Below are 27647 nucleotides of genomic sequence, written 5' to 3' on the forward strand. Positions count from 1 at the left end.
CAGAAAAATAAACTTCTGCTGACTGCTGGCAATTTAACAGTAGAAGTGTATTAAACTGTTTCTTAAGTGGTCCATTAAGTTCCATTAATGGTGAAATGTAGTGGTAAAAAGCCAATGCTGGCAATGAGATTTAGGTCGTTTTTGCAATGCCAGATATCTAGGTTAGCCCTTAATGTACAGATAACAGACATGCAAAACAAAGTCAGAAACGGTCAATGGACTGCATAGCTCTGTGCGCTGAAGAACACCTTTTTAAAATCACTTCGCCCAATTAGATATGAATTCACATTCTGTACTGCATTTGGATTGCCAAAGCAAACTTGGAGGCTCTGAGATTCTCACGAATCTTGCTCTGGTGGCTGTACTGTAAGCTGCCAAAAAAAGCTCAATCCAAATGAGCAAGTCATCGTCACCTCTACAGGGACTGTCAGACCCCCGTAGTGATTGGGACGCCAACATAACTCAGGGCGGAACATTGGAAGGAACATTGTTGAACTCTCTCCACCCCTGCCATGTGAAACTATGGCTAACACAAAACAGCTGGAGAACATAAATAACCAATAACTTAAAAACATCACTGCAGTAAAAAAGGTTCATTTTCTGTAACAGTGGGAAAGGCAGAGTCTGTTTTCAGCTTGAACGCTCAATTACTGGACACAAGATGTTTCACTAAGTCTGCTTCCTTGTCTGAGGATGGGTCCAAAAGACATCCTAATCATTACGGGAACAGACAGAACCAAAAAGGGGTGATCCAATAAATGGTTTTAAGATGAAAATGAACAGAAACAGAACCAAACTGAAAGTTGATCTTTATTTATTCAAATTATGAAAAAGAATACAAACAAACATAACAAAACACAATGAAGGGAAAAGGTACCAGAGGGAATATGAACAAACCCAACCACATAGACAGGCTGGGGGAGGGGTGGGTGGGGGGGGTGCTCATGATGGATGTGTGGAGGGATAATGGAAAACTCTGAGAGCAAGACATCACAGAGCAAAAAACTAAACTGCTGCAGTGTGTGTGTGTGTGTGTATATATGTGTGTGTGTATATGTGTGCGTTCTGGAGTGGGAGGGGTTCATCAGTTCATCAGAACCTCCATCTGGACCAGTCGGGCATTGGTGTCTCCCGCCATGCGGTATGGGATCATCCCGGCGAATGTGATCAGTGCCCTGGCCTGACTGCGCAGCTGCTGCACATACAAGAGCACCAACAACAGAGACAACAGTTACAACTCGCTCACAACACATGGAATTTAGCATGGAGCTTGTTATGAAGCATGAAGCAAGTTGTGCATGCTATTTATTTTCATCACTTAGCACTGGCAGGATGACTTCACTGTGATTACTGGGTAGACACATGACATAGTTATACTCACTACTCAAACAAACAAGACACTACTCAATTGATTTTTTTTCTTCTTTTTAATCTATTGGGTACATGTCATACTGCTAGTTAATAGGATTATTACTGCCTTGTGTGTCATTATACATTGTGGCTGATGGGTGAGGTTTATAATTCTATAATTCCATGGATTTTATTTAGAAATTCTGATTGCAATTATTACTGTAATTCTTTCTTGTCCCTGTTGTCATGGCAAACAGATTTTGTTAAGACAATTTTATCCTTTTTTAACAGCCAAGCCGTGACGGCCAAGTAGATGGCTAAAATGCATAAAAAAGCTGGGTGGGTTGTCAATCAACTCCTGCCCCTCTTGCTTACCGAGTCTCTGTCCTCTAGGGGACGCTGTGGTCTTCCAGGGGTGCCTGCTGCTGCCCCCTTCAGGCGCTTGTACTGCGTGTAAAGGATGTTCATGGTGGCCAGAAGAACCTCGGACAAATTGTGCCGCACCTGCAAGCAGAGAGGAATGACAATGAAGAGCAATAATTATGTGTTGGAGTCGAATGCCTTATAAGGACTGATTGTTATCCATGGGAAGTTCAGAGAACAAAAGCAGGTTTCGATGCAATGACAGATGGCAGTGGCAAACACTGATGGTAAAGCAAGCCAAGTCCCGCATGGCGTATCCTGCGGTAAAAGCCCAAAACCATAAGATATTTAAAGAACTCCCTACATTCTAAGTCACTTTAGACTGAACTAATTTGGCAAAGGAAGGTAAAGGTAGTGAATCTAACCTCATCGCTGAAGTTGCGAAAGGCTGCTATCCTCTCCTCCACACTGTCCTGACTGAGGGGCACCAACTTTAGCCTCTCGATGATCTGAGAGAGAAAGAAAGAGAGAAAGAGAGAGAGAGAGAGAGAGAGAGAGAGAGAGAGAGAGAGAGAGAGAGAGAGAAAAGGAGAGCGATGGAGGGATAAGCATCACCACATTCTGAGCAGACAAGACTCATTCATGTTGGCTAGGATGGTGCCTGTGGTCTTACGTCGTAGGCCTGGTCAATATGACCAGCGTGGTACTCGTCAAAGAAGGTGGTGAGGTCCAGCAGCAGGTAGAAGGTGCTGTCCACAGACTTCTCCCCGGCCACGCCACTGGTCCGATACCTGAGCCATCGCGCACACACACACACAAAACTCTCAGCTGAACTAGCACAGTCTTTCATTTATACATAAACCACCTGGAAGGGTTTGACTGAGTCCCAATGCTGCCTGGCTGAACCCATGAGGATTCATTTCAAATGCTTTTATTGAAATTAAGCAAAACGATTGATGATTATATTACATTACATGTGCATAGTGTTGTGCATGTAACTGGCTCTAACTAATATTAACTTGCAACAACATAGATTTGATAGAAGAACCAAATTAAATTAGCTAATTAAGTATTAAGTACTAGTGAAATGACTATTAAGTGACTAGTATAATGACTAATGACTAATTAAGTACTAGTGAAATGACTATTAAGTGACTAGTATAATGACTAATTAAGTATTAAGTGCTAGTGTAATGACTTCAGGTGTGGGAGGGGTCACTGACCGCTCTGCGATGGCGACGGCCATGTTCCTCAGCCGCTCCTTATTGGACTGCGGGGCGCTGATCTGGGCCACAACGGGACTCAGGAGCCGGTTCATCAGCTCCAGAACCTTATCTGGGTTCTGCGCAAAAAAAGGAAAGAGAAAAGGTTTGAGGATTGCTCAGGCACACAACTCAGAGAGAGGCCAATTATGGGAGAACGCTGTGTGATGGCACGGCAGAATATCACCCTCTCTATTGAGATGTACCAGCTGAATTATTTCCCTACATAGAGAAATTTCACAGAGAAGTGAATGCATGAAACCTGTATTTGTTTGGTTTTATCTTGAAACTTAACTTGCCTATGACTGTTTTTATTGAAAATGTACAATTAACAATTTAATATATTTGAACTTAGAAACATTTACATTCATTCTCATCTTGAATGATGTGTCATAAATATGCTTCAAAATTATTCTAAATCACGACACTTGACATAATCTGTGAAAACGAGGGCAGGACCTTTCTGCTCAGGTAAGATGTTTCCCTATTCTCATAAAAAATCATTAGAAGAGGAAACCAAAAGGCAAGCTATTTAAAAGACATTTAAGCATTAAGAGTAGCAGTAACATAAAACACATTCGTCGATTTCGCATCTGATTTGTCCTTCTCGGTTTCTCCCTCTCTCTGTGTCCTGTTTCATCTGATTAAGTGGACCGCAGAGTGGTGCCAGCGTGCGTATGCTGCGCTGCACTGCGGAGCCCGCGGTCGATCCTGGCACTTCCTCCATGGTCGTGACAACCACACCCATCACCAGCCTACGGTTCCATCCTCCTTCCCCTGCCTCGCCCTCCACAGACATGCGGTTCTTGCTCCTCTCTTCAGCAATGTACACAATGTTTCGCCATTTATTTTGCCTGCAGTCGCTGAATGACATTAACAGTCTCTTGCAGTCGGAATGGGGCCTAGGAGTGCATTACCTTTGCCAGCTCGTAGAGCTTGACTGCCTCCTCAAACAGGCCCTTGTTCTCTGCCTCTGATGCCACCTTGGTGATGATGGCCCGCGTGTCGCCGGCAAACTTGTCAATCACCCCGGGCTGTGGAACAGAAAGAGGCACAAACAGCTGTTAGAGGGTGCAGAATACAAATGGGCATTCTGACGTTCCGAGGTGATGGGGAACAATGGAACACTGTGTGCCTTAGAACTCTCCCAGACAAAAGCATCTCTCTGCTTTGTTTTTTCTCCTCTTTTCTCCGCTGCGACAATGAATGAACACAATAATGAGTACAATGGGAGAAGAAAGGGGAAAAAAGTTGTGGGGAGCTTTCTGTTTGATGAAGCGGAAAAATCGCAGAAAACATTGTGCCGTTGGCCAGATAATGCTGACAAGGAGCATAAAAGACCCACCTTTCGGCTTCCGTCTTTTTCAAGTCTTCCCAGAAGCATATCAAACTGTTGATAAATGAGAGGGACGCACACAGTTAGGAGGGTATGCTAATCTAATTCACACAAAAAGACTAATGTGAACAAGCCATTACACACACTAACACACAAAAGCATGAGCACACAATCACACACACACACACACCTCTCGACTTTCGATGACCAGCTCACTGACACAGCGCATGAACATGTTCTCTCCTTGACTGTCCTTCTCCTCCCTGTGAGAAAATTAGACACAGACACGCATGAGTTACTTCTCAGAAAATAACTTCCCTGACACACACGCATACATACACAGGCACACACAGAGAGACACACAGACACACACACACTCCAAAAAACCACGCCCATCATCACTCCTGAAGCCCAAGCCACCCACAGCCCAGAGCCACAGGAACCATCGGAAACGGCTTTTCCGACGAATAGAGACATATACACACACACACACACACATTTCTGTGAAAGCTGCTTGCATTATTCATATGACATTTCCCGGCTCTCCTAAGTAATTCACGAAGCCCCCCCATCCCCTCGACTGCCTGACACCGTTTTATCCCCGCAAGACTTTCCATTTAAGCCTCCGAGCGTCTCTTAAGAAACAGGCCTTTCAGATCCAACACCCTCCTGTGCCGGATAACACACTCACGAGCAGAGAGCACTCTTTATGGATTTTGTGTGTACGTGTTCGTGTGCGTGCGTGCGTGTGAGTCTCATGTGTGCGCGTACCACTATAGAGTTAAGGGCTTATGTGTGCATGTATGAGTGTGCATACCTGTGTGTGCATCATTGCTTTTCTGTATCACTACTGAAAGTATTCATGAATCTGCCACACTACAGGTGCCAATGAGGGGTTATGAATGTGTGCCTATACATACGACAAGTAAAGACTACGATACAGTCTTATGCTACACATGTGAGACTAGGTGAGTGAGTATGAGTGAGTGTGAGAGTGTGTAAATGATGTGTGTGTGTGTGTGTGTGCGTGTGTGTGTGTGTGTGTGTGTGTGTGTGTGAGAATATGTGTGTAGCACCTTAAAAAGTAGAAGTACTGCAGGGCCTCTCTGGGGTCAGTGGACTCAAACTTGCGTGTGTAGAGCATGAGCAGCCTGATGAAGTTGAGTCGCCGCACCATGGGAGGGTCTCCAGGCTCCTGGCTCACTGAAGCACACACACACACACACACAAACACACTTCACTACACTGCACTGCACAAAGTGTCTGCTTTAAAGCCAGCATGGTTAAAGAGCGGGTAGCATCCTTCAGCGCAAATGGACGCTCTTTCCAGATGACTTGAGCGGGAGATTGAGGTCATAGAGCACCAGGCAAGCACGTGCAAAATTACAACCTTCATCATTCTCAATCTCATCCTCACCCCCCCCCCCCCCTCTCCCCCGATCCCCGGTGTACTCACACAGCTGGGCGCTCTGTCCGGACGACTTGAGCAGGAGCTTGAGCTCGTAGAGCACCAGGGCCACGTGCACGGCGTGGCTCCTCAGCCGCTCCACGCGGAACAGGAAGGCCACGGCCGCCTCGAACTGCGCCGTCAGGAACAGCACCTGGAAGTACAGGAACGGCTGCTGGCTCGCCGAGAAGTGGGACTCGCCTTGGGGAGAAAGAGAGAGAGAAGACACTTCAAGTTTAATACCACTTTAATGGACCCACAATGGCTGCACTACTCCACTTGCACTACTCCACTTGAACACTTGCACACTTTGCAACTTGTTGTTGTTGTCCTGTTGTCCTGAAAACACAACACACTTCTGCTGCTCTTACATAACTTGCACCACTATGCCACTTGCTTACTTAGATCAAACAGAACTACCTCAGCCATTTATTGGCCTGACTTTTGCACTATTATACGCAATTGTGCACAATTTCAACCCAATTTTGCTGCTCTTATTTCTTCATTGTATGTGCCTTCTTATTTACTTTTTATTGTTTACTGAATGTTATGTTTGTCTGTGGACTTAATTGGTAAAATATGTCTTGTCTCCACCGTGGGATCGTGGGAAACGTAATTTCGATCTCTTAGTATGTCTTGGCATGTGAAGAAATTGACAATAAAGCAGACTTTGACTTTGACTTTAATTGAGCCATCACATGCATCAAGGATTGAGATATGGACCTGGCACCAGACAAATGCTTGTTAAATATGAAAGTGGCTGGTAGATTTAATGATGACAGAAATTATTTACTAGCTGGTAAATGTTCATATTATAAAAGCTTAATTTTCAACCCTGATTCAAGGACTCCCACTCCCACACAGACAGACACACACACACACACACACCTTAGGAAGGAGGCTCCAAGAGAGGAGGAAAACAGTCAGGGTTCTGCAAGGGTGAGCACAGAGAGCAAGAGCGCAGGAAAAGAAGCAGGAAAAAAAAAAAACGAGTTGAGATTGTTGCTAATGAGCACACTAAGCACTGAGCATGCGTTTCCTTGGAGGGGAGCTCGAAAAACGAAACTCTACGACACACTCCAGCTGAGTGCTGCGACTGCAGATGTTTAAGGTCATGTAAGGTCAGAGAGGGTAGAAAGGGAATCAGGGAAAAAAGAGTTCAGACGGCTGGAAATGAGCCTATTAAAAGCACTGAACGCGGAGAGAGAGCTGGAGCTCAGTGCAGCAAATGGATTCCTCCGACAAGGAGGTGATTAAGCAGGGCCATTTGAAATAATCCGCTCCCCTCCCCTCCACTCTTTAAGGTGGGGGGGTTTAAAATAGCTTGACTGGGGAAGCGAGGAGAAAAAAGCCCTGCGACTTTGCATAAAAGTTAATGGCTCAGCTACTCTTCTGAAAGGTTCTGCTTTTCCTCTCTTCTTTTCCCTCCCTCGCTCCTCCTTTCTCTTTATCGGCGAGCGCACGCGGAGCGTCTTGTAATGTTAAAAGCAGAGGCACCGATAAGAGTATGACTCACCACGCAGGTGAGAAAGGAGGGAGCCTCATTCCCGTTTTCTCTCTCTCTCTCTCTCCTCTTTTTTTTTTCTTCCTTTACGTCCCTCTCTTTCTCCTTTTTTTCCCCTTAAAACAAGCGGTGGGACTTAAGCAGTGAGTGAGTGCACGCTGGTATTCAGACTTATCTGTGACTGGCAGATTTGAAGAGGGACACAGCAGGGCTCTTTCCGCCTGCTCATGCTGCCCCCCCCCCCCGCCCCCCCTTTCGGGGGCTGGTGGCAGCGGATGACTGTTAAGCCTCACTGTCAAGCCAGCGTTAATTCCTTCACTGGTGCATTTGGGCTCCCCTTAGTCTCCCTCATACAACCACACACACACACACACACACACACACACACACACACACACACACAGAAGGCAGCTCACCATAGTCCTCCAGCAGCTGCTTCTGAAGCTGGGCCAGGGTCAGACGGTCCTGTGGGGAGCTGCTGCCGTCGTCGTCAAAGCACACCTGGTTCAGCTGGAGGACGGAGGGGACAGGTGAGCAGAGGGGGACACAGGTGAGCAGAGGGGGACACAGGTGAGCAGAGGGGGACACAGGCACAACACCACCTCGGGGCACAATGCCACCTCGGGGCACACCTGTTCACTTCAACCACATTCAGCTTAAGAGGATATGTCTCCCGAGTGCGTGTGCTCTCACACACACACACACACACACACACGGTAATCCTAGTTCCATTTGAGGTGGATTGGGAGTGTCAAGGGGAACAGGAACGTCACCTCAGGTTAAACCCATCCCCTTCACCCCTGCACCTGTCTGGGCCTCAAATGACTGATTCCCATCTCACACACATTTCATTCCCTCTGAATTCAGATGATGGGACCTCCTTCCATAGCCTATTACAGACACAGCAGAGGCTCTGGGAGTTGAAGTTTACACAGACTGTGTGTGTGTGTGTGTCTCAGCGGCTTGGCTCACCTTGAGCCACAGGTAGTCTTCCGTCTTGTCTGCCACCTCTCCGTGGTTGTCGGCGATGTCGCACTTGCCGATGAGGCAGTAGACGGCGCGCTTGTAGGGGTCAGCGCTGTTCCGCAGCACGCGACGGTAATGCAGTCGCAGCTTGTTCTCCGTGGCTGGAGCCAGACTGGAGAGAGAGAAGAAAGGGATGAGGAGAGAGAGAGAGAGAGAGAGAGAGAGAGAGAGGTTGAGGAGAGAGAGAGGGGGGATGAGGAGAGAGAGAGTGAGGTTGAGGAGAGAGGTTGAGGAGAAAGAGAGAGAGAGAGAAGGGGGGGGTGAGGAGAGAGAGAGAGAGAGGTTGAGGAGAGCGAGAGGTTGAGGAGAAAAAGAGAGAGAGAGAGAGAGAGAGAGAGAGAGAGAGAGAGAGAGAGCGAGGGGGGATGAGGAGAGAGAGTGAGAGAGAGAGAGTGAGAGAGAGGTTGAAGAGAGAGAGAGGGGGGGGGTGAGGAGAGAGACAGAGAGATAGAGACAGACAGAGAGAGAGGGAACAATGGACATCCTGGGACTCTGGTGCTGCAGCTGAGCATGTGACTGTGAGGGTCCAGGCTTACCGGCGGTCTGGGCTGTTCATGTACTCCTGGAACCAGGTCTTGAAGTCCCCGAGCTGGTGTTGGGCTCTGTTCACCACCTGCATGGCTGCGTGCAGGTCTCCGCACCGCAGGCAGTAATAGATCAGCGCCCACACCGGATGGCCCTCCACCTCATCGTCCTGCAGGTGGACACACACACACACGCACACACACACACACACACACACACACACACACACACCGTTAGCACATGACACAAGCAGGAACATAGTGTATATCACAAATAGCCTCAGAATAACAGACAGTTTGTGTCAGCGTCTGTGTGTGTGTGTGAGCATTACATACCTGCATGCCTGGCATAGGGCCGGGGAGTTTGATGTTGAGGAAGCTCCGCACCAGCTGGTAGGTGCCAGGTACACCGCCAAGCTGAGCCTGGTGCAGGTTCCCAAACACCGTCACCATGGTGTAGTTCTTATAGCTGATGGAGAGAGAGGAGAGAGGGGGAGAGAGAGGAGGAAAGAAGGGATAGAGAATGAAAATGAGCTGCAGATCTAACAAGATCCTGCGGATTTCAACACATTACAATGTGCACATGTCCACACATGGGATTGTTTTTAGTGTGAAGAGACTTACCTAGCACTCTCTCAAAAGATCATTTGGACTTAATTTAGGAAGACTTTGACTTATTTTAAGGATTTACTAAAATGTACTAATTTGGCAGTGGCAATGGCAGACAAATTTGCTCGTTTTCAGGATGAAACGTCTTAAAAGGAGTCAAACTCTTTTTAAATGAAGTCAAATGATTTTGAAGAAAGAGCTAGGTAAGTCTCTTTATACTGAAAATAATATTAACTAGATTTTTTGATCTTAATATAAGATTAATAACTTGGTTAGATTTTATTAGATAAGCAGTTTTTGCAGTGTAGATATGAGATATAAGGCGATAATAAAGCATCTTTTGTTCACAGAAAAAAATGCAACAGCATTACAATGAGACAGTCCAGTCACCTGTTCTCCAAGAACTGTAGCGCCTGCCGGACGAAGGCCATCTGCATGTCCACTGCTGTGCGACTCTTGAGCGTGTCCTTGGCTGGCACGAGGAGCACGTCCGTCATCTGCTTCACCATCAGCCACATGTCCGACACGTTCTGGATGCACAGACACAGGAACACAACATTAGCAAAGTACACACGTATGGCGCTCTCACACACACTTAATTATTCCAGTTAATAACACTTTTCTATATAACAATTAATTTCTGGGATATCTCTGAGTAGTGATGCATATGGAATGTTAAAAGGCTATAATAACATTACATATTACAAAAGAAACAACAATCAACAATCATACATTTTTTTTTTTCTGTTTGGCCATCTTTCTGCTTTCATCAGCTTTTAAACTAGACTGCGTAGACCGTGTTAAGTTTCCGAGCCTCCACTGTCCTGCACTGCTGAGATGCTGAGAGGTCTCTCTCACCTTGTCGTCCAGGTTGTCGGCCACAGAAGAGCACAGGTCTCCAAGGCTGGGCTGCACATGGCCATTGATGACCTTCTCGTTAAAAACGTAGATCTGAGGGTGACACAAGGGCATCGGGGTGAGCGGTGGGTACAGGGAGAGGGGGCAGGGATACATGGGGATAGTGGAGGAGCGGAGGGGGGGGGGGGGGGGGGGGGGGGCAGATTGATCGGCAGCTGCTGAGCCCCAGGGACAGAAGGGGAAAGGGCAACGAGGATCACCCCAATCGCCCCCCTGCCCCTGCCCCCCTCCGCTCCGCTGGGGCTACGAGGACGACGAGGTGAAGTAATGGAAGATCAAAAACAACGCCACAACGATGAGTAAGTTAAAGAGGTCGTCGAAGAGGATCATGAAGATCAGGAAGACGACGCCGCACGCGATGTGTCTGCACATGGCCACAGGAGCAACTAAGAGGTCAAATAATAGAACAAAAGACGAGAAGGTCCAAATGAAACAGATAACGGATAACGAGAGAACTGGAGGACGAGGCGAAGCGGGAGACAAGCTACTGCTCTTGGTGAAGCGGAAATGTCCCAGCATGCTTTCTGCCAGCTAATCAATCGCTTTGATCAATATGCATGCGCCTGACATCGGCCGAACCAATTACTCCACCCACTGGTCAACAGCTATCAGGGCATGGCGGGGTTTGTAGGGTCTTATTGCACTTGGTTAGCTATCTGAAAGACTAGCAAATAAACATAACTGTGTATAGTGTTATACAACCCAAAAGGATCTTCGCATATTCAGGATTTTTATGTTTATATATATTTATATGTATATTTTACACATTTTATAGTAGATTTTAATGTAGATGTTTTTGCGCTTTTTGCCTTTAATTGGAGGGGACAGTAGAGAGTGACCGGAAACGAGAGGAAGTAGGAGAGATGCAGTGGGACCAGGAAATGACCTCGGGTCGGATTCAATCCCATCAACAATATGCTTTAAGGACAGAAATCATTCATACAAGTCACAAAGTAATGCATTTCCTGATATTAAGGTTTATGGGATATGTAGTTTTCTAACATTGGAAAACTCACCTGTCTGGCATAGGACACTTCCACACTGTCCAGTGCACTGCGTCCAGGAGCCCCCACATCGCTGACAAAGCTGGGCTACAAACAGAGGCAGACGCAGAGGTAAACATGGCTTCACTACCTCAACTGCACACATCCACTTGCACCTCACCTCACAAAGGATAACAGAACACCACACACAGGCATATTTGTATTTATGAGTGTGTGTAATTTAATGTATTTGCAGCTATATGTGTGTGTGAGAGACAGGGAAGCAAAGAGAATGACACACACACAGTCTTTATCTGTTTAATCCACGCTGCTAGAGCAATTCAAATGTGATGGCCAATGTAGCATAAAATCTACAGTGAAGAATGGGGACTGTGCATGAGTGCACCCAGTCTAATAGCGCACACACACACACACACACGACCCCGGGCCAAATGAGCATTGAGCACATTCAGAGGAAACACAGACAGAACCATTCAATGGGTTTAACTGAAGGGCGGGACTGGCTTAGGGGGCAGCAACCTGTATTTGCAAAGCCACACAAAGTGACACAATACACTCTCAATACACAGAGCAAACCAAAAGCCTCTCAAGCGCGCGCACGCGCACACACACACGGGCACACAGAGAAATGTGCCACATCTCACACATTAGAAAGTAGAATAATTTCTACATTTATTTGAAAGCAAAAAATAGGTGGATGGACTGTTACTCGTCTTTTCTTTTTTTCAAAGCTGGAGAAAGGCAGATTAGAAATCGAGGAGAGTGTGTGTGTGTGTGTGTGTGTGTGTGTGTGTGTGTGTGCGCGTGCGCTTTGTTGCTCTTGGCTTGTGCACGGAACAGCAGGTCACACATGGAAAATTTAACTGCTGCTTAATAATTAAAACACCAGGAGAACAGAAAAAAAACCTTAAACAGCTCAGAAAAAGCCTTCCTTCCCTCTCACTCTTAAACAGCTCAGAAAAAGCCTTCTCTCTCCCTCTGAAGAGTGTGTGTGGTGTGTGTGTGAGTCTTTATACTATTCCTTCACTCCTATGGAGGGATGACTGTTTAATTCTCTCCCAATCAACACTGAGGGCCAATGGGCTGCTCAGAGGCCCATAAGCCATGCTAAGCCGCAGGGTGTGTGGAGGGAGGTGACCGGCAGAGCCCAGGGACAGCGAGGGGGGGGGGGGGGGGGGGGGGTATAGTTTGTGGATGTATTATTAAAATGCCACTTGTGCACCAGTGCTAAAATGGCCCCACATCATCACATACCCTTCACCATACTGTACCTAGAGATTGGCACGGTTTTATTTCTGTAGGCCTAATAGCTGGTTTGATTTGCATTGAGAGATGATCTCATGGAAAGTACCCCATGCCAATTGTGAGATATGGTGAAGGATATGTGATGATGTGGGGCTATTTTAATTCCAAAGGCCAAGGGAACTTTATCAGGATGCAGAGTATCCTGGATCCAAGAAATAACTGGCCTTTAATAAAAATAAAAATCGGCCTCTATGGGAATTTAACATAGGGGTATATATACTTATGGCCCCTGTATTTTAAGAAAGAACATGTATTTATATATTTTTTATTATTTATTTATTTCCAATACATTATTCATTCACAAAGAAAGTCAAGTCTTTTAAGTCAACTTTAGCATGTGTATGTACAGGGTATGTAAACTTATGAGCACAACTGTATGTGCATATGAGTGATGTTTGGTGCAATACACACCATGATGCACGTTTGTGAATTCATACATGTCTGTGTGTGTGTATGTGTGTGTGTGCATATATAGTGTTTGACTTCCAGTGTAGTGTATGCGTGTATGGATGTGTGCGCAGGCATGTGAGTGTATAATTTGTGTATGATGCATATTTGAGAAATTGTGTGTATGTATGTATGTATGTATGTGTGTGTGTGTATGTGTGTGTATGTGTGTGTGTGTGTGTGTGTCAGACCTCCACGTCCTGGCTGAAGTCCAGCGCATCCTCCTCAGCCCCCAGCAGTGTGTGCAGCACCCTCTGCTTCACCTGCTCCCACTGCACCAGCATCGACTCCCTGTGGTACTCCTCCGCCAACAGGAACGTCTGACATAGAGACCGAGACATGGAGGGATGGAGAGAGAGAACAAGAATCAGAAGCAGAAAGGGAGATAGAGTTAGAAAGAGTTGGAGAGTGAGAAAGAGAGAGGAGGGAGAGAGAGAGAGGAAGGAGAGAGAGAGAGAGTGAAAAATAATCAGAATCAGAAAGGGGGATAGAGTTAGAGAGAGTTGGAGAGTGAGATAGAGGAGAGAGAGAGGAGGGAGAGAGAGAGAGAGAGAGAGAGGAAGGAGAGAGAGAGAGAGGAGGAAGAGAGAGAGAGAAGAGGGAGAGAGGAGGGAGAGAGAGGAAGGAGAGAGAGAGAGAGAGAAAAATAATCAGAAAGGGGGATAGAGTTAGAGAGAGTTGGAGAGAGAGAGAGAGGAGAGAGAGAGGAGAGAGAGAGAGAGAGGAGAGAGAGAGGAGGGAGAGAGAGAGGAGGGAGAGAGAGAGAGAGAGAGAGAGAGAGAGAGAGAGAGAGAGAGAGAGAGAGAGAGAGGAGGAAGAGAGAGAGAAGAGGGAGAAGAGGGAGAGAGGAGGGAGAGAGAGGAGGAGGAAGAGAGGGAAGATGGCAAGATAGAGTGGGCAATAAAGCGATAGTGGGAGTGAGAGTGGGTGGAGGAGGAGACAGAGAGAGAAAGGGAGCAGGGAAAAGGGAGATGACAGAGATGGACCAAGGGAGGGGAGAGAAAACGGACCCAACGGAGGAGAAGAAAAGACAAAGGACAGAAAGAGAGAGAGAGAGAATGAGACCAAGAAAAAGAGATGGTGAGAACAGAGCAGGAGGGACTTCAAACCCCCCACTGAATAAATAGGGTACAGAACATGTGACACATTAAAAATAGCAAAACGTGGTGGTGTGAGTGCTGCCAGTGTGTGGATCTAAGAGCTGAAGACACACACACACACACACGCACGCACACACGCGCACACACACACACCACCCGAGCTGCATATGTGCAGAGCAACTTCATGGCTATTCAAGCCCTTAAAGTGGGTCTGGCTTTGTGAAGTTAGAGTGCTTGTGTGTGTGTGTGTGTGTGTGTGTGTGTGTGTGTGTGTGTGTGTGTGTGTGTGTGTGTGTGCCTAAAGGTGGGTAAGGAGTGTGGCATGTAACACTATGTGGGTCTGTAGCCACGGCTGCTGCAGATTTAGCCCACAACCTGATTAAATCCGTAGACCTCTGTCTATTTTGCGTCGTCCCTGCGGATTGCCTGGTGATAATTGCTCGCTTTCCTAATTAAACAGGCTCCCAACTCCACCAGGGCAGGAGGAGAGAGGAGGAAGTGATTTGGGCAGGAGGAGAGAGGAGGAAGAGCAAATGATTTGGGCAGGGCAGGGCAGGGGGCTAATATTAGCTCAAGGTGAGCCAGCGGGGGCAAATGTTGGTTGTGTGAAGAAGTGCACTGAAGTGCTGCCATGCCAGTGTGGTCCTCCGCGTACCTGCCTGAGACACAATTACAGCCTCCCACGCCGCTCTTTTGTCATGCTAAACGCACCCTCCTCTTATCAGGGGACTGGGTTTGCTCATTCCGCATTCATTTAGTGTGTGTGCGTGCGTGTGCGTGTGTGTGTGTGCGTGTGTGTTGGGGGACGACTTGCATTTCTTGTTTTTACACCCTCCACCCCCTCCCCAATTTATTTCCCCGGAGCAATTTTCCAGGGTGCAGTTATCACGGCTGGACCAGGAAGAGTGTATTATCCTGTTTTATAGTATGTCCTATTGTTCGCTTTCCCTGGGTGGGGTGCAGCGCATCAGCAGTGCAGTGCAGTGGCTCCATGTGCAGGAATGGTGCGCGCGCGTGTGTGTGAGTGTGTGTGTGTGTGTGTGTGTGTGTGTGTGTGTGTGTGTGTGTGTGTGTGTGCAGGAATGGTGTAGCAGTGCAGTGCCTGTACACACTAACAATATGTTTAATGGAGAAAATGGTTTATGTATGAATTTATGTATGAACAGCATGAGTTTCTCTCTCTCTGAGTGTTCGTTCGCGCATGTGATATTGCATGAGAACAGTGTGTGTGTGTGTGTGTGTGTGTGTGTGTGTGGTGTATGATAATGTATGTGAGCAGCATAAGTGTATGAATGTGTGCGTGTGTGTGTGGCAAGGTCAGGAGACAGCGTTGAGTGTCGAAGGACATTAGCTGGGGTTGTGTGGGCAGTAATGAGGGCTCTAAGAGGGGAGAGGAGAGTTGTGGAAAGGGATGAGAGAGGTATTGACCTCGCTCAGGCCACTGAGAACAGGTGAGTGCTTTCTATTTTGGCACCCCTGATGAGGGGAATAAACCCATAATGGCTATTGACCCAGGAGGTCGGGTGGGAGGGGGTGTCTGACAATGCCATCAGCTCCTTTATCTTTTCTCTGTCTATTTGTTATAAACTAAGGAAGACAGGCATTTACAATTTACCGTGTGTTTGTGTGTGTGTGTGTGTATGTGTGTGTCTGTGTGTGTGTGTGTGTGAGAGAGAGAGAGGATAGGCAATGGCTCACTGGAGGGAAATGAAGAGGTCATGTGTAGAACAGGGTGGGGCACAGGGACTTGGAAGTGATGGATGGAGAGAAAAAAAGAAAAAGGAAAGGAAATGAGGGAGGGAGGGATGGATGGATGGATGGAAGGGCAGGTGGAGAAAAAAGATGAGAAAGGGAATGGATAAATGGATGGAGGTATGGACAGAGGAGAGAGGAAGAATAAAGGAACAATGGATGAATAGACAGGATGAGAGAAAGAAAGAATAAAGGGAGAAAGGGATGGACAGGAGAAAGAGAGCATGAAGGGAAGGATGGATGGATGGATGGATGGATGGAGAGATGGAGTGCAACTCACCCTGCGTCGGGACTCTTCGATGGCGGAGAGCAGTGCATTGTCCCTCTCGTTCTTCAGGAAGCCCTGTAAGGAGAAACATGGCCGGGGGGTTAAGACTCGCCGCAGCCTACTTTCCACTCCAGAGCCCGCAGAGCCTTCCCTCTCTCTTTCCCTCCCCCTCACTCTTGCTCTCTTTCTCTCTCTCTCTACCTCGGAGTGCCACAATTTCTCTCCATCATTCTCTCCATTTCTCTTTCAATTTCTTACTTTTCTACTCTCTTTCCCTGCCTGCCTCCCCTTCTCTCTCTCTCTCTCTCTCTCTCGCCCTCTCTCCCATCCCTCTCTCTCTCTTTCTCTCGCACTCTCTCTCTCTGGCTGTTAGCTCCACAGGCAATCAGTACAGAATCACTATCATTATCACCAGCGCAGCTAAAAATGTACGTGGAACGCTATTCCTCCCAGGCATCTAATGCGGAGCAGAAATGGGCGCAGCTATGCGCAACGGTCCAATCTGCCTCCTATGTGCAGTCTCCACGCATGTTCTGGAATGTTCCCCAGATCAAATAAATAAACACAATGAACACCAAATAAACAAATAATATCACCAGGCAACTAAATAATCTACTGATTCCAAGCGGATTCTTTGTAATCGTGTGGAGAATGGGGAAGAGGAGGGATGTCGGAGCCGGAGCCGACACCAGGCCCCTTTTGCAACGGTGCAAAGCCGCACGCCTCCCAGGCGCCTGATGGACACACCCTATCTGCCGCTTTTTCTGTTCGCCGTTCACCGCTCGCCTTCCCCCGTCTTGCATTCGCTCCGCCGCCACGGGGGCAAGCGGCTCGGGAGTCTGTGCTTTTCCTGCGCCCTCCTCGGCGTGCAGATTGAAATCAGCTGGATATGCGGGGCGTCGACAGCCAACGGCCTCGTCGTAGCACGAACAAAGACACAGCGGGCGCAAGACTCCGCTTCTGCGCGTTTAAAAGAGGGCAGAAAATGGCTCATGGTGAGGCTATCATGCAAGGACCCACAGATGACTTTCTACATCTCTGCAGCATTGAGAGGTCATCTGGGTTCACGCCTCTTCTGCAATTTAATTGTGATGGGACCAAATAAATTGCTGTGTCACCGAACAGTGGCGTAGACACATGCACATGTTTGTGTGCAAACTATAGTACATTTGCGCAGACACACATGTACATCACTTCCCTGCATATAGGCAGTAAGCTTGTTTCTCTGCGAAAAAAGCTACATACTGATACAAGCAGCCAGCCTTGACAAGTGGGGCCGTGGACAGCGTAGTCACTCACACACACACACACACACACACACACACACTCTTGCGTAATCTAGCACTCAAACACATGTATGCAAACACGCTTTGACGCACACATCCATACACGGACATACACATACACGCACACGCACACCGAACTCGTGCACACACACACACACTCACAAACTGTCTGGGGGTTGGGAGAGGCACTGGCAGCCGTATCAGAGTGGGGGTGGGGGACGCCTTGGCGAGCGAGTGGCAAAGACGGAGAGGAGAGCGAGGCGAAAGATCGAAATGGAACACTAGAGAACGAGAGAAAGAAAGCGAAGGAATAAATGAGCCAGAGGGAGAATACAGAGAGGCAGAAAAAGAAAACTCAACCAAAAAAAAATGACTGAATGGTGAAAGCAAGAGAGAATGTAAGAGGATGATGGGAGAGAAAGTGAGAGATGGCAAGATGCAGAGAAAGTGAAAGAGAGAGTAAGAAAGGTATCAGAGAAAGAAAGCGAAAAGACGCACAATTCGCTTTGGGTGGGGCTGAGGACGATGACAATGCAAATCATTATGTACGATACAAAACGCTCAAAATATGTTTTTTTATTTATTAAAAAAGCCAAAGTGGTTGAATGACCCAGTGAACCAGAGTGGCATACAGAGAGAAAAAATCTCAGAAACAGATGTCAGTCAACTCATGCCTTGGCCTCTACTGCCTGTCACTCCCTTTACATCCCCTGTGTGCGTATGTGTGTGTGTGTGTGTGTGTGTGTGTGTGTGTGTGTGTGTGTGTGTGTGTGTGTGTGTGTGTGTGTGTGTGTCACTACTGTCTTTGCACCACACCCTTGTCTTCTCAGCCGTCATGGTGGGCTGGACTGATGGAACGTGATGAAGCCGATGCTCTTTCCCCAAATCCCCCCACCAACCCGCTCTTTCTCCAAATACCACCCCCCCCCCCAACCTTCATGCCCTCACTGTTCCTCCCCCCAAGTGACCGTCATCTCCAGGTCAGTGGAGAGAACATGTCAACCACCCTTCCCCCTACACACCCCTCCCCCCCCCCCCCCCCCCGCCTGAAACCATTGCCACATCTGCCGATTCCTCTCCCTCTGTCTAACCCACACACACATACCCATCAAATTTTGATTGACAGCTGCAAACGAGGATGGATTTATTACTTCCGTGGGAGCTCAGGCGCCTAGATGACAAGTGTGAACAAAACCGTGGCCTGTGGACCAAACCAAGGCTGGGGATAGAGTGTGTGTGTGTGTGTGTGTGTGTGTGTGTGTGTGTGTGTGTGTGTGTGTGTGTGTGTATGTGCTCATGTGGGCCTGAGGAGTGGCGAGGGCTGCTTTTCTATATGCAAAACGACAGCGATTTCTTTTATTTCAGACAAAGGAATACATTCTTCAAAGCAAATGAGAATTAACATGATCCATTTATCTTCCCTATTTCAATCTCTTATCTCCTTTTTTTGTTTCCTTGCTCAGTCACTGCACCCTTTCTTTTCCTTAACGTGTAAGAGAGAGAGAGAGAGAGCGAGAAGAGAGACAACGACTGAGAAAGAGAAGGAAACTAGGGAAGAGGGGGAGTGAAGGAGAAAGAGGGAAAGAGAGAGAGAGAGAGAGAGAGAGAGAGAGAAAGCGTGACAGAGAAAAATGAGAGAAAGGAGCGCCCCCCTCAGGTCGATCAGGGGTCCACCTCCCATCCTCCCATCCTCGTCCTCACTGGAACAGGTTCAACCCAGTTTACACCCCGGGAGCGTACAACGAAGCTATTTTTAACCGCCGGAGCTCAGGTCAGATCTCTGCAGAGAGGTGCTTCATGTGTGCCTGAGGAGAAAGGCACCATGGAGGATCTGGAGGAGAAGGAGGAGATGAAGAAGTGCTCTCCTGGATACCTGCATCTCCTCCAGACCGTGGTCCCCCTTGAAATTCTGTCGAGTCAAGCCAGGGCACGAATGGGGCGAGTGACGCATTCCGCCCTGTTCTCAACGAAAAAGGGATGGTCGCAAAACCGCCATTGTTTGCCAATCGACGAAAATGTTATCAATTAAATACAACGAACGGACGAAACCTGAATATAGACGTTCCATAATCTAAGCGAATGAACAGAAATGAATTCTTCAAACCTCTACACAGGTGAGAGGAAAATGACAGTAACCCATATGGCACCCCCTTTTTTTCTAGAATGTTCAGCCACCATTCTTATCCTCGTATTCTCCATAGTAAAATCTATACGGCAGAATTTATAGTTCTATTAAAGAGGGCATTGAGGGGGTTCCCCTCCTCAACTACAGCTTGTGTGCTGAACCCCAGAGGGGGTGAGTGAGCACGCATGCATCTCCGCACACGCCTGTTCCACATACTGCTCAACATACATGTTTCATGCAGGAGCTGGTTACACACATGCAGTCAATTCCACGCAAGAGAAACCTCTGTTAACGCTGTTATTATTAACCGCGAATATCGATTAAAATCACACCTACTTTACAATCAAATTACCTCCTGTGAAATTCACAGATAGATGTCGCGCACTGCAGTCGCACTTAACAACAAAAGAAATCCCATTCCAGGTTACATATATACATGCATACATACACAGATACACAATTCAGTTTAAAACAGCTCGTATACATACATATGAACATATAGATTTGTAGCCATACAATGCATTCGTATGTAAGACACAGTCAAATGCCCCCCCCCCCCCCCCCCCCCACCCCACCCCAGTTGGGCGGTCATGCAGGCAGGCGGCGTTCCTGCAGGCATCTCGCCCTGGATTTACCTTCGCCTGAGATGCTCCCTGCTCCAGTTAAAATAAGCCAAGGCTGACCTCTGCCGAGACCACAGCCTCTTGCATTCATTCTTCCTCTCTCCCACGCTCTTTCTCTCTTTTTACTCTCCAACTCTAGTCTTTTTTTCTCTCCCTCCTCTGTCCATTTCACTTCAAACAATGAAGCTGAGGAAGAGGAGGAGGAAGAAGAAGAAGACGACCCCACCCTAACCCCCTTCACTTCCTGTGTGTGTGTGTGTGTGTGAAACAGTCATACATGACCATCTACTCACGCCCCTGCCCCCCACCCCCCTCCACAAACCCACTCCTTCACACACACACACACACACACACACATTAAACGGAAGGCGCTCCAATGCCTTACAAAAGCCGTCTATGATCCGTATCAGCATGCACGTCTATGTGTGTGTGTGTGCCTGTGTGAGGGGCACACATATAGATAGACAGTCAGGCATGCATCCATGTATGTGACAGCGATACTCACTGGTGCTGTGGCTCAACCTGGCACAGGGAGGAGAGGAGTGAGAGGGGGTGGCGGTGGGGGTGGCGGAACGCAGGTAGACCGGTAGTCAGAGCTGCCACCGCCACTGCTGCCATCGTGTCTGCCGCTGCCGCCCGCACCCCACCGTGCCACCCTCGGCTCAGGCACTGGGGGTCCGCAGGGCTGGGTTGGCACCATGCTGGGGCACTGTCTGACCCGCAGTGCTAGCCGGTGTGGGCCCTGCCCTGGCAGTGCTACCGACCCGATGCCTGTGCCTGCTCCTGCTGCCACCCCAGAGGCGGTAGAGTGGTCTGAACCCAGAATATGTGCCACAAGGAGGCTGACTGGGAGCTGCTTTTATTGTGGGAGCCGGAACGTACCAACTCGGCTCTGAGACGGGGGGAGGGGAGATGGAGAGAAGGGGGGGGGTGGGGGGGGGGGGAGAGGAGGCGGCGATTATTCAACCTCCGCTGTCTGCCACTCTCACTCGCTCTCTCCATCAGCCACCCCCCTCCCCTCTCTACCCCTCCCTGCAATTCTACTCTTTCAGTCCCACTCGTTTTCTCTCTTTTTATACATCTTCCTGCATCCTTCCTTCCCTCCATCCCTCGCTCTCTCTCTCTCTCTCCCTTAGCGCAATGCAATTATGGTAATGGATTTTTTTCCCCCTCGCCCCCCCCCCCACTCTTGATGGCTTCCGACATCCTGTCCAGAAAGTGGGCTAATAATCCTCTTAAGGATCATGTTTAGTTAATAAGAGGCGCACGCTGTCTGCCTACACAGCATCAGCGCACACACACACACACACACACAGTCAGCTGAGCGAGGGGCAGGGTTACCCGTGTGCAGTTATTCCCCCCCCCCCCACATCCCCCCTTCTTTCGCTCTTCCTTTCTTTCTTTCTCTCTCTCTTTCTCTCTCTCTCTCTCGGCTGCATTCATCCCAGTGCCCAGACCAGAGGGATGCCTCCAGGGTGGAGGAGGAGGAGGAAGGAGGATGGGGGTGGGGGACTGGGGCTGGGAGCAAGGAAAGATGGAGGATGGAGAGACTGAGGGAGAAAGAGGGACAGTTTACACACTGAGAGAGAGAGAGAGAGGAAAGAGAGAGAGAGAATGGGTGAGATACAGAGCGGGAAAAAGTGAAAGACAGAGAGACAGTGAGAATGAGAGGGGAAGAAAGCGTGAGAGACAGAGTATGAGAAAAAAGAGAGAGACAGGAAGCATTGCCTTGTTCGCCGCCATTTTAGTCCTAGCTCCATGCATCCTGTAGTGGTTTCTCTCCCCTCTCCCTCACTCTCACCCTGTCTACATGGTTCATATTTCTCTTTCTCATCCTTTCAATTCTCTGACACTCTTCACTATTCCTGTCTACTAGTCCATGCACATGTCTCCATCAATCCATTTCCCCTCCTCAGTTCTTTTCCTCTCCTATCCCTCCCCACCCATCTCTCTCTCTCTCTCTCTCCATTTCTCTCTCTGTCTGTCCGTCTCTCCCTCTCTCTCCATCTCGCTTTGTAAACCTGTAATGGCCGCGACGTGAGGCGTGTTCATTTCATCTGAAGCCGCAGTAAAATAGACTATGCTTGTGATCGCCCAATCGCGGACAGACCTTGCGGCGCATGGCGCAGAGGTCACACAAAGCAATCATATCCTACATACAGAAATTGCATATGGTAAAACGGTCCACGGTCAAACAGAGCATATGTGAGAGTCCTCGCCCACTCACGTATGTGCACTCTCTCTCTTTCTCTCTCTCTCACACACACACACACACACACACAAACCCATTCTCTCACACATACACAAAGACACACACAAACCCATTCTGTCTCACACACTCTTAGCACATACACAAAGACACACACAAACAAATTCTGTCTCACATACTCTCAACACATAACAAAGACACACACAAACAAATTCTGTCTCACATACTCTCAACACATAACAAAGACACACACACATACATAAACACACACCCACAAAGTCATCGTATTCCATTCCCTTAAGGGAGTGACAGGAGTGTCTGGCTACTGTGTGCCTTAATGTCAGTGACAGTGATTCTCATTGTCCTGAGGCAGGTCTTAGAACATACAGTGTGGCGGTGTCGGTAGCCCCAACCGCAACATAGCAAAGAACAGACCGTTCCGCCATTCAGTGCCAATCAGGCACTCCACACCCACTCCAAGCCCACGGATCTTACATAACAGTGATCTATAGCGCACCAACTCTATACGTCTCTTGTAACATCCTAAAGACATGCATCCACAGATGCACACACCATGTGGACACAAGACTGTGTGGGAGGGGACCAGGGGAATAAGCGAAGGAAACTGAGGCTCTGAGGAGCCCTCATGGTCGTCCATTGCGGCTCTACGTACATGGGTGTGGGAATAGGATCTGACCACTGGGGAGCTGGGAGCTAAGTGTGAGCACTCAGAGTAAGCCAGGGAAGAGGCCGAGTCTGCCAGATGCTAAGTGCACTTCCAGTAAGACAGGGGAAGAGGCAGGGTCTGGCAGGCTGGGCTGGGCTGGGGGGTGGGGGATTTCGGCTAGCAGAGAGGCGGACGAGGGAGGAGAGGAAGAGGCAGCATCAGGCTATTAGAATACGAGAAACAGGGTGGGGGTGGGGGTGGCGAGGAGGAGGCTGGACAAGGGTGGGGTGATCAATAATGCATTCTGATGAGTCAACAGAGGATGCCACTTGCCTGTCTCTCACTGGCTCAACAACATGGTAGCCTGACAAACAACGTAAATTGTGTGTTTGTGTGTGTGTATGTACTAGGAAGCCTTGTGATTCATATCACCAATGCCATTTGATTAACAAAAGAGTGTGCAATGCAATGTAATGTAACATACAAGGGCTACTCTAGTGTCTATTTGCCTTATTTTCTAAGGTTACTCTTATCTGCTTTTTCAACTTCAAACGATGTACTCCAACATTGTGTATAAAAGCTACACTGACATCTTTGCTGGGCAATTGTAAAGGTTTGCTTAAGGTCCTCACTGTATTCATATGATGTAGTAAGTCTTTATTATGGCCTTCTTCCTTCCCCACTGAATATATGTGAAGTTTACTATAAAGCCCTCCTAGCCCCTACCATATAGCTGCCACAATGCTTTAAAAGTTCAGCTTGTGAAACTGAAACGCCCATCACCACGACAATAGAAAAGGGCAGAACCTCTGTTTGTCTTGCTAGTCAAACTGCATAGGATGCAATGGGAAACTGAAGAGTGATCTTCCTGCTCCATTGCCTCAGCATAATCTGATGTCTAATGCTGCCTTGTCACAACAATTCTGATCTATGAGATGATAATGCCTATAGAAGTCTAATGCACAGAGGGAGAGACAAGAGAGCTGGGGCATCAGAGGGGCATTTCGGGGCATTTCAGTGGCATAGCCCAGAAGGGCAGGAGTCAGAATCTGTTGTCCTCACTATTATAATACATATCTACTATGAATCATTGGGTGGGTTTACATGGACATTTTTAATCTGATTGGAACCAGAATAATGGCTCAATGAAAGACAAAAAAAAAAAAAAAAGTCCACGTAAACGTGGCTATTGACTGTGTATACCATTATTATTCAGGGTCCCTACTCCTTCTTAAGCATCAAATTCAAGATGATCTAGTTACAGCCCAAAATCACTTTAAAAGGCTTAAAATGCACATTGATAAGTACATATTCCATGAACACTAACCTTGGGTCACTTCGGAGTGTGCTGAAACAATCAAATTATCATTCTGTGTTTGTTCCGTTTCAATACCACCTCACGGTTGGAACGGTTTCAAAATAAAAGCCCCCCGAAACAGAAAGGCAAAAAAAAAGGCAAAAAAACTAAATAACATATAAGGAATGCATAAATAGTAATATTTTTTAAAAATTGTGTCTTTAATCGTGACTTTAAAATTGAAAATTAGATCGAATCGAGGATTTGGAGAATCATGATACCCCTAGTCACAGTGGTGGTACACAATGTGATCTCTTGCCCTTTCTAACAAATATTTTCAAGCGCTTTCAAAAACCCATTTCTATTTAGGTGCATTTTCAAATCTTTTCAAATCCCTGAAAAAAACCCTGTTTTCACTTTGTGTTCAGATAATCAATTGAATTTTATCGTAGTCACCTTCCAAAAGCTGCATTGACCATTAAAAAACATATCTACCATCTGCCATCATTGTCTGATAAAAAACAAAATGTTTTCACTCCGTATTCAGGTAAAACTCTTAATAGCTGTGCATTCCTCAGAGCAATCAGTTGAATTTCTTATCCTTGTCACTTTCCAAAAGCTATATTAAAGCACATTCCCAAGAATAATGACCAAATCAAACGCGATGAGAAACCTGACAATTATGATACCTCACTAATTCTACCCCTCACCCTCTGACAGTGCGCCTGTTGTCCTTGGCTGGGTAGTCACAGATACAGCAGGCAGTGTTTCACAGGCAGAAAGCCAGATGGGGGGTGTGTCCTGTGTTCTGGTTGCTGCCACGGCCTCCTCACCTCACAGTGGCCAGACCTGGGGCCTCATTACAGAAACGTCCTAACTCCTATCTTATCTCAGTTTAGGATGGCATTTAGGATTTTTAGTATTACAGAAGAAGCATGTTTTCTAATTATCATTTAGGAAAAAAAAATCAAAAAATTAACTTAAGATAGGAATTTGCCTATTAAAGAACAATCCTAACTTAGAAATTTCCTAATTTAGCAATCCTAAATTAGGAGAGTACAGATCCTGTCCTTAATTCAAAATAACTGCCAAAATTACTTGACTGCAACAGTCTTGTTAGGTTGTTGCATAGCCTATGACAAGATGAGGAACATGACTGTTAGGGACACCATAAAGCATATTTCACTAAATAGGTTAAGTGAACTAAACAAAACACTTGGGCAAAAAATATAAAATGTAGTCTATAAGCTATGTGTTCTATGTGTAAATCCTAGAAAGCGGATTAAGATGAGATTTTTGGTTAACCCGGCTGAATCTAGCACATAAATTACCATTTATTGTATGCAGCTAGTCTGGTCCTGACCAGGCTCACAGTCAGGCTTAGTTAATGGCCTTTTATGAAATGGCCCTCTGGATGGAAGACTTCCGAGGAAAACAAACAAAGGAGGCTATTGAAAGGGTTGTTGTAGGTGAGTAGGATGCCTCCTACATAATGTAATTTGAAGTGAGCTACCGTTTTGAACAGAGCCATCACGTTCACCCTCTGGCATGGTAATCTTTATTAACATCCTGTAGTGTGTGATGCCCCATTGTTTTCAAATCTTAGTGTGTGCGTGTTTCCGATCAAAGAGAAGATTGTCGGCTGAGATTGTCTTTATGTGTGTGATACCATCCGATTTTTAAAAAACGTAAAAGATTTTAAAATCCTGTAGTGTGAGATTACCGGGTTACTCAAAACCGGGATAAGGGCTTATCCGGGGTTCTGAAAATAAGGATATGTTGTTTACATGCACAAATACAAAACAGGGATACTTCAAAATCCCAATCATAACCAGGATCCTGAAGTGCATGTAAACACAGTCAGTGTCAAGATAATCTGCTGAAGTTCAAACTGAGAGTCAGAACAGGGAAGAAAGACGATTTAAGTAACTTTGAACATGGCATGGTTGTTGGTGCTAGACGGGCTGGTCTGAGTATTTCTCAAACTGCTGATCTACTGGGATTTTCACACACAACTAGGGTCTCAAGGATTTACAGAGAATGGTCCGAAAAAGAGAAAATATCCAATGAGCGGCAGTTCTGTGGGTGGAAATGCCTTGTTGGTGCCAGAGGTCAGAGGAGAATGGCCAGACTGGTTTAAGCTGATAGAAAGGCAACAATAACTCAAATGACCACTTGTTACCACCAAAGAATGCAGAAGAGTATCTCTGAATGCACAACACAAAGAACCTTGGAGCAGATGGGCGACAGCAGCAGAAGGCCACTCCTGTCAGCTAAGAACAGGACACTGTCACTACAATTCACACAGACTCACAAAAATTAGACAGTAGAAGATTGGAAAAATGTTGCCTGGTCTGATGAGTCTCGTTTTTTTGCTGTGACATTGGGATGGTAGGGTCAGAATTGGGTGTAAACAACACGAAAGCATTGATCCATCCTACCTTGCATCAACTACTCAGGCTGCTGGTGGTATTGTTTTGGCAAACTTTGGGCCTCTTAGTACAAACTAAGCATTGTTTAAATGCCACAGTCTACCTGAGTATGACCATGTAAATTCCTTTATGACCACAGTGAACCCATCTTCTGATGGCTACTTTCAGTAGGATAATGCACACCATGTCAAGAACCTCGAAACATCTCAAACTGATTTCTTAAACATAAACTATGAGTTCACTGTATTCAAATGGCTTCCACAGTCACTAGAGCTCAATCCAAGGCTGTAGTGGAATGGGAGATTCGCATCATGGATGTGTAGCTGACAAATATGCAGCAACTGTGTGATGCCATCATGTCAATATGGACCAAAATCTCTGAGGACTGTTTCCAGCACCTTGTTGACTATATGGCATCAATAATTAAGAGAGTTCTGAAGGCAAAAAAGGGTCTAACCCGGTACTAACAAGGTGTACCTAATCAAGGGCCACTGAGCGCATCTTCCTATAGAAAATTACTTGACCCATTACAAACCTATGGCCTACCCAGTGTGGGAATCACATTATAGGCCACTCAGCATCGAGCACAGTTTGGGGGAAATAGCAGACAAACCGCCCAGCCCAGATGCACAACAACCCTTGCTACGTACTTAAGGGATACACCAGCAGACACATGTAAGCCCACACCAGCACACAGAGGCAGTGTGCGCTAATCCACAGAGCCGCATCACTGAGCGCTGATCTGAGGAGGTCTGGAGTACATTTAAACAGTTCAATCACAGCTCTATCTCTG

The 27647-nt window shown here is 47.1% G+C and overlaps 1 protein-coding gene across 2 annotated transcripts in view; it reads right to left on the bottom strand.

The window, feature by feature from the left end:
* Positions 1-792: 792 nt before the first annotated feature.
* nup93 (nucleoporin 93) overlaps positions 793-27647 on the bottom strand; it is a 32894-nt gene continuing 6039 nt past the window's right edge. Inside the window, exons 1-20 of one of the 2 annotated variants that reach the window (XM_042109922.1) lie at positions 20755-21018; positions 16228-16290; positions 13287-13415; positions 11356-11430; positions 10280-10372; positions 9812-9951; positions 9149-9281; positions 8825-8982; positions 8235-8400; positions 7679-7772; positions 5768-5959; positions 5388-5514; positions 4502-4574; positions 4321-4365; positions 3893-4009; positions 2937-3055; positions 2387-2504; positions 2139-2222; positions 1726-1854; positions 793-1195 (exon numbers count right to left, since the gene is read on the bottom strand). In XM_042109922.1, the coding sequence (XP_041965856.1) occupies positions 1085-1195; positions 1726-1854; positions 2139-2222; positions 2387-2504; positions 2937-3055; positions 3893-4009; positions 4321-4365; positions 4502-4574; positions 5388-5514; positions 5768-5959; positions 7679-7772; positions 8235-8400; positions 8825-8982; positions 9149-9281; positions 9812-9951; positions 10280-10372; positions 11356-11430; positions 13287-13379 (2067 nt within the window). In that variant the 5' untranslated portion in view covers positions 13380-13415; positions 16228-16290; positions 20755-21018 and the 3' untranslated portion in view covers positions 793-1084. Of the gene's footprint in view, positions 1196-1725; positions 1855-2138; positions 2223-2386; positions 2505-2936; positions 3056-3892; positions 4010-4320; positions 4366-4501; positions 4575-5387; positions 5515-5767; positions 5960-7678; positions 7773-8234; positions 8401-8824; positions 8983-9148; positions 9282-9811; positions 9952-10279; positions 10373-11355; positions 11431-13286; positions 13416-16227; positions 16291-20754; positions 21019-27647 lie in introns of those variants that run through there. The other variant, XM_042109921.1, reaches the window with a different exon arrangement.

The sequence above is a fragment of the Alosa sapidissima genome, chromosome 11 (assembly GCF_018492685.1).
Source record: "Alosa sapidissima isolate fAloSap1 chromosome 11, fAloSap1.pri, whole genome shotgun sequence".
Taxonomy (NCBI): Eukaryota; Metazoa; Chordata; class Actinopteri; order Clupeiformes; family Clupeidae; genus Alosa; species Alosa sapidissima.